Genomic DNA, 12247 nt, shown 5'->3' on the forward strand with positions numbered 1-12247 from the left:
CCACCCTTGCCCACCCCTGTTGCTCACTGTATCATCTCCACCTCCCTCCCCAGCTGTGCTTCCTCTGCTCTGGTACTCGGAGGGGAGCTGTTGCAGCCTGACAAGAAGGTGGCCCTGGCTGAACAGGGGCTGACCCAGTGCCTCCCCCTGCCCTGCAGTAACTGGACTTTTGGTATTCAGTCTGAACGCTGCCAGGTGCCCTTTTTGACCAGACTCTCCGGTTGAAAACTGGGCACCTGGCAATCCTAAATGGTATCCTGACACAGAAGCCAAAAACCAGACTGTCTGGGTAAAACCCGGATGGGTGCCAACCCTATCTATGTCTCTGGTTCTGATTTTTCCAACAATGACAGGTACAATTAGCAGAATGACTGCTTCATTTGCACGATGGTGGGTGGCTTCTTGTGTGCATGTGTGAGGTTCAAATAAGTTAAATCCAGCTTGGGTGATGTCCTGAAGGTTACAGTGTGAATCTAAACTATGTTTACAGGAGTTAAGGAGCTCCACCTTGAGACTTGACTAGACAAGTTGCTGAATTGGAATTGTGTAGGCAGTGTTGTGCCTGTGGTGATTGAGGGAGAGGGGAGTGTTTTTAGGTGTGCTTTGTCTCTGCTAGGAGCACTCAAAAATAGATAAGAAATTGTAAAGATGCTGCCCATGGGAGCCAGCTGAGGTCACTCAATTAGGGTGAACTGCAAGCGGAACAAGGCAGACAAACTCCAAAAGCTGGTGGATATTCCAGTACTTAGATTTACCAAGCCAGCATAAGACTGCTTTTGTAGTACCTCACTGGTTACTCAGAAGTCCAAACAATGCAATTCCCTTAAAGTACCCAGCCTCAGGCCTCCATCCAGACACACGTGTCAAACATATGATGATAAATTCTGAAAATCATATTTCATCATATAAAAGATTATTCCAAATCCTCCTGATTCCAAAGGACCAAGCCCCAGACCCAGATCAAATGATAACTTATATCTTACCCAAAATACACGCTTATAGTCAATTCTTGTTAACTAAACTAAAATTTATTAAAAAAGAAGAGAGAGAGAGAGAGAGAGTTGGTTGAAAGATCAATATACATACAGGCTTGAGTTCAATTTCTTGAGGTCCAGATACATAGCAGAGGTGAGCTTGTAGTTGCCAAAAGTCCTTTTAGAAATAGTCCATAGGTTATAGTCCAATGTCCATATTCAGGGTGACTCCAGTCAGTGACTGGGGATCTCAATCCTTATGGCTTAAGGTTTCCCCCTCTTCAAACCCAAAGCAGATCTGAGATGAAGAAGGATTGTGTCCCAGGGTTTTTATACATTTCCTGCAGCTTTTTGGCCTGAGGAAAAAATAGGCTTAACTTTCCTTCTCCTAAACATCATGGCAATTAGCACAGGATAATTTATCCATTAAACAGTTCAGATACAGGTTACCACAACCTTCAAAGAGATATATAGACAATAATACTATTTCACTCAAGTGTCTTCCTAAATATTAATATAAGTATTAATAGCGTAGCTGAAGTCGGTGTATCTTAGGTTGATTTACCTGGCCGTGAGGACGACGGTGCGTCGACCACTGCCGCTCCCCCGTCGACTCCGCTTCTGCCTCTTGTGCGCGGTGGAATTCCGGAGTCGACGGCAGAGCGATCAGGGATTGATTTTATCGCGTCTACACTAGACGTGATAAATCGATCCCCGATAGATCCCCAATAGCTCAATCACTACCTGCCGATCCGGCGGGTAGTGTAGACATACCCTTAGTTAAGTTCTGTTTATGACAAATCTGCTGCGTATTTCTACATGATGTGGAGACAGGCAACTGCAGCATCTTCATTCAGTGCCGCCTTGCTCTCCAACCTCAGTCCTCTCCTCTCCTCCTATGCTAGGCATATTTTTCAATACACTGTTCATCTCACTGGCAGAGATGGTGGAGGTAGTTGTCAACTGTGGAATGATTAAGCACCAGTGGGTTCTACTCATGCCCATCCTTCCAGAAGACTTAAGTGCAAGATACGAGGCAGCGCCATAGATGTATGGTATGTTTCACGTATAATTAAAAAGAAGAAAATGGAGTTTTACTCCTTCACTGTGAAGGATGTCTAATTAGGAGGAGCACAACAGTGCAGTCCTGTAATCATCTTTGCATTTCCAGTGGGAAATATTTAGTCCTTAATATTACGTCAGTCATAAAAATAATGCAAGGTAATAAACCTCTCCTACTCCCTTCCCCATCCCCCAGGGCTTTTAGGAAATTAACAAAATCTTCCCAAGGTTTAAAATAAGACTCATTGTGTCCTTACATTTAAAAAAAAGTAACTGATTTAAGCTCTGCTTCATTTCTTATCAATCCCTGCCCTTGCCCCCTTTGCTCTTATCAATGAGTCAGACCTCACTTCTTCCTTAGTTGTCTTCTCTCACACTCATCTTCATGCCGTCTCCCATGTCACCGTCTGGGATAGAACTAACTCTCTGTTCAATCTCAACAGGAGTCTTTTTTTTCCACATCCCTCCTTTAAATTCAGTACTTCTGTAGGGCCACAAATGCTAAACCTTATGGACTATTCTAACCTTATGGACTATGCATTCCTTTTATAAGAATCTCATCTGTCCCGAATGATTTGATTTTTATAAGTGGTTGATTCTTGCAAGTGGAGTATTTTAGTTAGTATAGGAATGATTTTGTCCCAGTGGATTTGATCACTATATGCAATTGAGTCTTCTGTCAGTGAGTCTTATAAATTGAGTGCACTGTATTTTGAAAAAGAGGATATAGACCCCCATCCCCACAACACACGCACAGACACCACTGATTAATAGTAGTGTTTTTTCATTTATATAGTTCAGGAATATGTATAGCAACAAACAAGTGTTAAACATTTATTTAGAAAATGTACAATATTAGTCAAGCTGTTAATGCATATTGCATTTTATGGAGAAATGGATTTGTGGTAAATACATTGCTGAATTTTCATAGATGTGTAACAATTAGATTTTGGATTATATATTTGGTCTCTTGTAATTTAGGTTTCAGGTTTGTTCGGCATAGTGGTTCCAAAGATAAATTGGTATAAATTGTTGTTTAATTTTGTATATATTGTTTGATTGAGAACCAAATTTTGAATGTATCTGATGAAACGTGAGCCAACATTATAATATGAGAAAATGATGCAAATTCAGAATTTATTTCAGAAAACTAAAGTAAATAGAATCCTCTATATCCTCATGCATCAACATCCTCAAGGAGCCACTAGGCTGCATCCGTTCATGGTGGTGCTGGTAATAGTGTATGAATAAATCTGTAAGAACTGAGCCAGCTGCACCTGAAATGACTTGAAGAGTTTCTGGGTCCTGTTGTGCTGCTAGGTTGTTTTTGTTGTAGGAGTGAAGAGGAAAATTGATTGTCATTAATTAGATACTTGTAGGATTAGACTGATTTTTCTGTCCTTGCACAGTGAGATGCTGGGTCTATGATCAGTACAATCTCAGTTTTTTTCATTATATCACTTGTACTTGCAAAAAGGTTTTAAGGAGGTGAATATTTTTTGTGATGTCCTCAGTCGTGTTGTTAGTCTGTGATGTTCCTTATCTTGAGTTCCAATCTGGAATTCAGTTTTGCAAATAAATCGATGTGCTAATCTCAGTTTAGATTTGTGTATACTAGCGTAATCCTAACCACTATTTGGTGCCCCCAGCATATTTGTAATAACCCACATGCCCACTTACACACATTCTCCCAATAATGTAAAATCAATCACATAGGCATTTGGATTAGACTCCTGGTGAGCAAAGATACTGTTTGTGCATCTCTACTGTACCGGTAGATGCAGTACTATTGTGGATTGGATTGTTGGTGTTATAGCTCCAATAGTACAATTCTCCCACTACCATTCCACATCCATCATTGCTCATGCAGCCTGTCCGGTATACTTTATGCACTTGACTATACATGGGTCAAGTTTGCTAGAAGCCACTTGTCTGTAAAAATAACACTGCACACAATGTGGGGCTCATTTGTGCACTATATTGTAATGATCAACTTCTTCAGCAGCAACTGAGTTCATTTTGCTTCAGCCACTAGACTGTTTTAAGCCACTGGCCTTAATATGAGCATGCTGCCATTTGGCCTGATGCTGACTTGCAGGCACTGAAGTCGATCTCGAGAAATGAGAATATGCAGTGCGTCTTAAAAGAACATTGGCATCACCAAGTGTCTGAGGTAATAGCTGAGATGGACCTCACTTGGAGTGGCAAGCAAGTTCTGTGAAAAGAGTGACTGTCGATAAAAATAGGTCCAGGGTGGAACAAAAAACGTATCTGTTTTTTGATAGGCTGGACCAAGTCCTTGGTATGCAGCCCAATATGCTTCTGGGTAGCGTGGAGGCTCCATGTATAGCATGAGTGAGAGATGAAGAGAAAGCTGATTTCATGGATCCAGAGGGATGAGGAGCTGAACTAAGAGATACCTGACTCTCTCTACCATTCACTGGTTGCAGTCCTTTCTCTGTGTTTGGATCTTTTTAAAATGGGTTTGTGCTCTACCAGTGGAGGATCTTCAAGAATGGTGCTAACATGCTTGACCTACAAGGAGATTTCACAGGAAGCCCCTCTAAAATCTCTTGAAGCAGTGCCTGCATTTTTTAAATTTATCTTAATTCTACCTTCTGTCACACCTCTCAAGTTTCCTCCAAAAAAGAATCAAGTGTCTCCAGATGTTGGAGGCATCTACGCTGTCTGCAAGGATGCTCCGTAACTCCTTTCCATCTTGAAAGGTCTCTCCTTGCTCAATCCTTCCCCCCCGCCCCCAGCAGTGAAGCCAGTTTTGTATCCAGCAGCCCCGTTCACCTACTCTTCTATGACTCATACTATTTTAGCTGTTAATCTCTGATGTGGAACCTTGTGATGAAATACCTTTTTGAAAATCTAAATATACTTGATCCACTGACTCTCCCTTATATACCATGACAGTGATATCTTCAAAGAACTCCAGCAGGTTAGTTAAGCATGACTTCCCAAGCTTGATTCCATGTGGGCTGTCCTTAATCACACTGCTTGTTTAGGGGTACTCTTACCACATCCCTGAAGATAGTTTCCAACTGTTTCTATACAACAAACGTTAAACTCACTGATTTATAGTTCTGTGTTTTGTTTGTTTTTTATTCATTTATTTAAATAATTGGGTTGTGTTTGCCACTTTCTAATCCTCTGGATCACTCTGATTTCAATTAAATTAAAAAAAATATATCCAACTGTTTCCTTTTTCTTGACTCTTGCTCATCTCATCAAATCCAGTGTTTTATTTAAGTGGATCAAATATATAATCAGTTGTGTTATCTGTGTATACCGTCTAACAGTTCTAGGAGATTCATCCCCACTTCGGGCAGATCTATACTCTTTCGTTATAGACACAGGAACAAAGTATTACTTATCTACTGTTTCCTAATCTCCAATGTAAATCCTTTAATTCCATTTTCACTTGTTCTCTATAGCTTTTATCCTTTGTCTATTACAAATATATTTGAAAAAATCTAGTGCTATTGTTTTAATGTATTTATTTGTCCCAGAGCCCATTATATGCACAGTGCTTTAAAAGCATTTTAGGCTAATTCCTACTCTGAGGAACTCACAATCAAGTTTTCTGCAATTTGTTATCTATTGTTTCGTAATTGTGAGCAATTTGCTAACAGAGAAACATTAAACATTGTTTTGCAGATTATGCCTCCTTGTTCAGGATGCCTACGGAATGTTCAGTGAAGTGCAGTTGCAGACCCCCTGTTCTTCAGAGGACATTGAACAGCATAGCAGGAGATGGGAAGGAAAATCCTGCACGTTAGCTGGAATAAGAATTTTGCAGAGAACCACAAGGGGAAGGTGAGAACAATCCCCTGAAAAAATATGCTGTGAACTGTGGCAGAGGTGATGTAATTTTATTTAGTTAAGTATCAAGATACTTTGGAACACAAGGCAGACTTTGTTTGATCTGGTATAATAATCACCATTTGTAGAACACCATGCAGGTAACAAAGCAATAAAGAAAAAATATAATATTTGAACAGCTATACTCAATCAGCATAAGCAAGTTTAGATAATATTAAGTATTTCCCAGGAAAAGGGGTGGAGGAGGAGGAGAAGCAAGCTCATCATTGTTTACATTACATTACAAATAGTTTTCCTCACATCTAACAAGATTCAAAGACTCAAAAAGACAGATAAGATCTTGTAGATAATGTAGTCCATCTCCTTCCCATTACAGGAATGGCCTGTACAGTACATTTTCTAAAATTTTGTCCAGTTTGGTTTAAAATGTCTCAAGCACTGCAGTTTCTTTTAGTATAAAAAGGCCTTTTCAGTTTTGCTTACGTTGCTTTGAAAGGGGTTTAAGCAAAACCGGGGAGAAAATCCCATTTGCAGTCCAGAATAAGCATGTCCACAATGAGTTATTCCAGTATAACTATATTGGTTTAACTATACTGGTAAAATTATACCAATATAACTGATAAAACTTTCCTATGTAGACACTTCGTAAGAAAAGACTGTAGCAAGAAATCTGGAATACAAAATTAACCTATGGTACCTGGCTTAGTTTTGCTAATTGTGTGTAATTTATTTTATTTTTCAATATAAATGTCTGTAATCAGTTACAGAAAACTTATTTTAATGAGATTTATTGTTTTGTGGAATAGCTTCTCAAGGGAAGTGGTGTAAGAGTGTCCACAAGGGGACATATGCCAATATAACTATATCAGTTTAAATTCTCACTCTATCTTATACCAGTATAACTTTCCCACGTAAACAAGCCTTTAGCATTAGTGCAGGTACAAATATTTTTGATGAAAATGTTTTCTGTTGAAAAATGACTGAGTTGAAACTGAAATGTTTCATGGAAACATCCGTTTCTGTAACAGTTTTGTTTGGAAGATTTCTCAGATCCAGCTCATGAGAGACAGAAAGAGAGACTTTAAAAGCTTTCAAAATGTCAAATTTTCATTCTGTATCAAAATAAAAACATTTTGAAACACTGAAATGTGTCATGAAATAGAATTGTTGTTTTCTGGCCAGACTATTTAATATAGTTTTCTTCATCTGCGCCTGAAACACCTTTTGTCACTCTGTACCTGTTTGTGCAGTATTAATTTTTGGATCATCTACTTGGATTATTTATGTATCTTAAAGAACAAATGCTTCTCATTATTCATAGTTCATGATTTTGATTTTTTTTTAGAAGTTACATATTTTCCAAAGAAATTATGGCTTTGGAATGTTGGATACAAATGTAGCCTTATAACTGGCTGTTAGTGAGTCTCAGCACTGCCTAGTAAATAAGAGACAGACTTTACAAAATTTAAATTCTATTTCAGAGCAACAGTAACTCACTTCTGGCTGCCCTGAGGAGGGTCAGACAATACAGTAGAGCTGGGGAAAAATTTTCTCACACGACTATTTTTCACTGAAAAATGCAGATTTTGGTCAACCAAAACAGTTTGCAAATTTGCATCAATTTCAGCAAATTGTTTGTCAGGAAAAACAAAAAAAAAACCCCAAATGTTGAAACAGTTTGTATAGTCATTTCTGAAATGAAATATGAAGACATTTTGTTTTAGAAAAGTGTCTTGGTTTTGAATTTTGCTCAGTATTGTTTTAATTTTTAAGTTTAAGAACCTCAAAATGAGCACAATATTTCATTTCAGGTTGACCTAAACATTTTGGGTTGACCAATAATTTTTTTTCCCGGATCTGCACCCAAACCAAACATTGTTATTCAAACAGCCCTCCTATGCAGTGCTTAAAACACTAGTGGCTGGTCTGGGCTAGTGCTGCTGGAGCTGCATTGGTGGTAACAGGAAAGGAATGGGTTACCTAGGGAGGTGGTGGAATCTCTTTCCTTAGAGGTTTTTAAGGTCAGGCTTGACCAAGCCCTGGCTGGGATGATTTAGTTGGGGACTGGTCCTGCTTTGAGCAGGGGGTTGGACTAGATGACCTCCTGAGGTCCCTTTCAACCATGATATTCTGTGATTCTATGAAGAAGGCTAATGTAAATCCAGGGATAGCTAAAATGATTTGCAACATGGCTTCTCTGTCCAATGTTTAAATTATGCTTTATTCCAGCGGTTCTCAAACTTTTTGCAGACCCCCAAGCCAGCTTCTAATTTTCCCTGGGGGTGCTCAGCCCCAGCTCAGCCCCAAGCCCTGCCCCCACTCCACTCCTTCCCCCAAGGCCCCACCTCCGCCCCATCTCTTCCTGCCCCTACTCCACCCCTTCCCCACCTCTTTCTGTGCTTCATTCCCTGCTGCTCTCCCTCCCTCTCAGCACCTCTGGCACACCACGGAATAGCTGTTCCACAGCATGCAAGAGACACTGGGAGGGACAGGGAGGATTTGATCAGTGGGACTGGTGGCACTGGACATAACTCACGGACCCCTAGAGGTCCACAGACCACAGTTTGAGAACTACTGCTTTATTCTAAAAATTGTTTCTTTTCATTCATGTTTCTGTCATCCGTGTCCCTAGCCACGACTGTTTCAAATGCTGCAGGAAATGCCAAAAGGTGACTCTTAAGGTGCTGGTTTCAGGAAAACCATCAATGGATTCTAAAATGGATGTAACGGAATAAAATATGAGGAAAAATATTTTTTTCTCTCTGCCCCTCTTCACCCTTGGGGCATGTGAGTCTGGAGTAAGCCAAAATGGGTGATAAGCATCAACATGTCTCTGTTGTCCCACAATCCCAAGGACTGGAATCTCACTAAATACTCAGAATGCTCTCTGGTCCCTTAGCCTTGGGTGTTTGGTAGACAAGATTTTTCTTTACAGTCTGATAAGCATGTGCTTACTTTAAGGACCAATATTTAGCCTACGTTCAGAAGGCAATAAAGGGTATTTTAGACTCTGACCACAGACTGCTAACTAGTCTGAATGAATTCTGGGGATGGTGGGCCTGGCACATTAGGGTGGGGCAGAGGGAACCATATTCCCTTCTGTTAGGGGACATGAATGCTCTGGAAGAGGTGGTGTCTGAGAGCTCACACAAATGAGTCATATCCTGACCCAGAGCAGCCCATGCAGAGCTTGACCATTGGGATTATGATGGTTGTTGCTATAGGGCTGCAGTAATCCCCATGCAGTGCCATTGTGGGGGAAGAGGGAAGAGGTTGGTTACAGGGTCTCCCAGTGTTGTTTTTTGAAGGAGGTCACTGGGGGCTCTCTCTCCACTTCTCTGATGTTGGGGTTGGGATGTGCCTTTGGTTAAAAGGACAATCTAGGGCTATGCAGTTCATTTAGGCCTTGTTCTAAAGCCCCTTGTAGTTAATGGAAGGATTCCCATTGGACTGGTTTAGGATTGGGAGCCTAGTGTCTACAAGGAACACCTTCTGCAAGGCTCTCACAGCAATGAACCCTTTCGCCTGTCAGGACACGAAAGGAAGAAATGTCTCCCCTGACATCATTGTCCAGTATCTGGCTGCCCTATATGGCAGATTGATAGTGTGAAGTCACAGAGAAGCTGTCGTGACTTACTCAGTTTATACAAGTGATTACTGTAGAAGCTGGATTAATAGCATGTGGTTCGGTATCTGTTTCCTCACCATCTTTTTCCTCTCCACTATTCTCATTCACATTAGTCCACCAACCCTCCCTGCGCCTCTCTTCCCTGACCTGCACATTTGCATCAGCCTAACAGAGACTAAAGTATGTGTATATTCTATATTTCTCAAACCACCCCTGCCCCCCCACTTGCTAATCTTATACATTTAGTCTCTTGGGAAAGGAGAAGTGAGATTGCCTCAGGTTTTCTTAGGGATGTAGATAGCAATTTCCAAGTGGTACACATTCCAGCCTATATGTCACCTCCCCTCTATCGTATACTCCACATTTTCCAAGATAGCTTCAGTATGATTACTAACCAAGTAGATACAGTTATGGGTAAAGATTGAGTAGTGTGTTCAATAAAAGGTCGCATGAGGAGGAAAAATAACTTGCAAATTGCCTGTGAAGTGCTTCCTTACTGGAAGTTAAAATTGTATGCTGCGATGTACATGGTGCTTGTCTGTCTACACTTATGGATTTCTCTGTGTTGGTTCTTTAGTTCTGATTGGTGTTGGAAATAAGGTGTACATTTTTAATAGTGAAGGTAATTAATCTTTGGAACAATTTGCCCACGGATATGGTGGATTCTCCATCATTAACAATTTTTAAATCAAAATTGGAATTTTTTTTTTAGAAAGATATGCTCTAGTATAAAAGGAAATATTTTGGGGAAACTCTGTGACCTCTGTTTATCAGGAGGTCAGACTAGATGATCAAAATGGTCCCTTTTGGCCTTGAAATCTGTGAATACATACAATAAATTCTCCTTTAGTAGTTTATAAAGCTTTTTACCTGGTCAGGGAGGCACTAAGTGACTTCACGATGACAATTCCAAAAGCAAACTATTAGTTCTTTTTCAAGTAGTATCCTTATGGGTGCTCCACTCTAGGTGCGCTTGCCCTCCGTGCACCTTTGATCAGAGATTTCTCATCTGTTTGCCCCGTGCACGGATGTTACTCGGTCTTGTGATCCATGCAGTTGTGATATAACACTGCATGAGCTGCAGGAAGCAACGCGAACTGGAGGATGTGCTGGCCACCGCTTCCCGCAGCCCTCATTGGCCTGGAGTGGTGAAATGCGGCCACTGGGAGCTGCGATTGGCTGAATCTGCGGACACGGCAGGTAAACAAACCGGCCCAGCCTACCAGGGGGCTTACCTTGGCGGGCCACATGCCAAAGGTTGCCGATCCCTGCTGTAGGGTATACCCTGCTAGGAGGGGTACAGAGGAACATATGAGGAGTGTGCAGTAGGGCCCAAGCTAGCCCCTACCAGGGGCAAGGAGGGAACACCACTCAGCCCCACTCTGCCCCCAGCCCAGCTCCAGCCACAGCTCCACTCAGCCCCCTGTCCACCTCCAGCCAAGCTCAGCTCAGCCCTCATCACTCTCTGCCCCCGGACCAGCTCCGCCTCTAGCCCTAGCTCCTCCTCCATCCCCAGCTCTGCCTTCAGCCTAAGCTCCTCTGCTGAGCCAACTGTGCAGTAATAGAGGAGTGGCGTGGACAGATTCCATTACTGGTAAGGGGGGCACAACAGGAAAAGTTTGGGCACCACTTCTATAGAGGCCCCTTTCCAGAAGTCTCTGAAAAGATGAATACCACTCATGAGAGACAACCTCAACCACCATCCATGCATGCCTCCACCACACCATATGCATCACCTCAGGGACTCTCGAACAGCCTATCACCATCAATTTTCTAGGGCCTTAAGCACCACCCATCACAGAGATAGACAACCTTCATCATCTTCCCTCTATAGGAGTCTGGAACCTCAGGGAGAAACCTGTGAGCAACAGGAAGCTAGAGCTGATGAAGACATCTCTCCACTGCCCAACATCTCTTCTTTGTCACCTGATGAAGGAGTTATGCCACTTCCTCCATCCCTACCAAATGATTTTAAACAGTTTCAGCAATTCATCAAGAGAACTGCGGACTCTTTAACCTCCTCAAGAGGGATCTGCAAAGAACCACATCATAAGCTCCTTGACATCCTCCATATAGCTTCATCTGCTGCATTGCCTTGCCAGTTAAACTTTGCAAGGTCCAGCAGGGCCTCGTTATCTGGTACACCCCGTCCTCAATTCCATCTACATGCAAGAGAGTGGATAAGAAATATTATGTCCTATATAAAGACTCTCACATTTTATTTTCTCATCCCTCTTCTAACTCTTTGGTGTTTCATGTGGTTAATGAATGTGGAAGGTAGCTCCATGCTAAATATTTGCCCTATGACAAGAATCATAAGCACCTAGACCTGTTTGGAGAAAAAATCATATTTGTCAGCTACTTTACAATTCAGAATCGCCACTACCAGATATTAATGGCTAAATATGATCATACAAATTATGCCAAGCTGAGTTCTTTTATTGAGCATCTACCAGCTGAACATACCGAGCAATTTCAGGCAATTATTGTAGAAAACCAGTGGCTCACCAGAAGATCTCTGCAGGCCTCCCTCGATGCTGCTGATATTGCCACACATTCAATCTCTACAGCTGTAGTTAGGAGGCGGGCCTCCTGGCGACAGCTTTCAGGATATCCAAAGGAGGTCCAAAATATGGTTGAAGCCCTTCTTTTTGATGAGGTATTAAACTGTTCAACTGCAGCACGGATGAATTGCTACGCATGCTAAAGTACTGCAAGGCTACTTTGCATTCTCTCAGTATCTGTACACCTG

At 41.6% G+C, this 12247-nt stretch overlaps 1 protein-coding gene across 4 annotated transcripts in view; it reads left to right on the forward strand.

Annotated features, from left to right (window-relative positions):
- SPIDR (scaffold protein involved in DNA repair) overlaps nt 1-12247 on the forward strand; it is a 312390-nt gene that overhangs the window by 260853 nt on the left and 39290 nt on the right. For all 4 annotated transcript variants that reach the window (XR_005595058.1, XM_039527363.1, XM_039527365.1 and 1 more), the window contains one exon: nt 5703-5861. Coding sequence is in view for 3 of the 4 variants with exons in the window: in XM_039527363.1 (XP_039383297.1) it covers nt 5703-5861 (159 nt within the window). In the remaining variant the exon portion in view is untranslated. The remainder of the gene's footprint in view (nt 1-5702; nt 5862-12247) is intronic.

The sequence above is a fragment of the Mauremys reevesii genome, linkage group 2 (genome assembly GCF_016161935.1).
Source record: "Mauremys reevesii isolate NIE-2019 linkage group 2, ASM1616193v1, whole genome shotgun sequence".
Classification (NCBI taxonomy): Eukaryota; Metazoa; Chordata; order Testudines; family Geoemydidae; genus Mauremys; species Mauremys reevesii.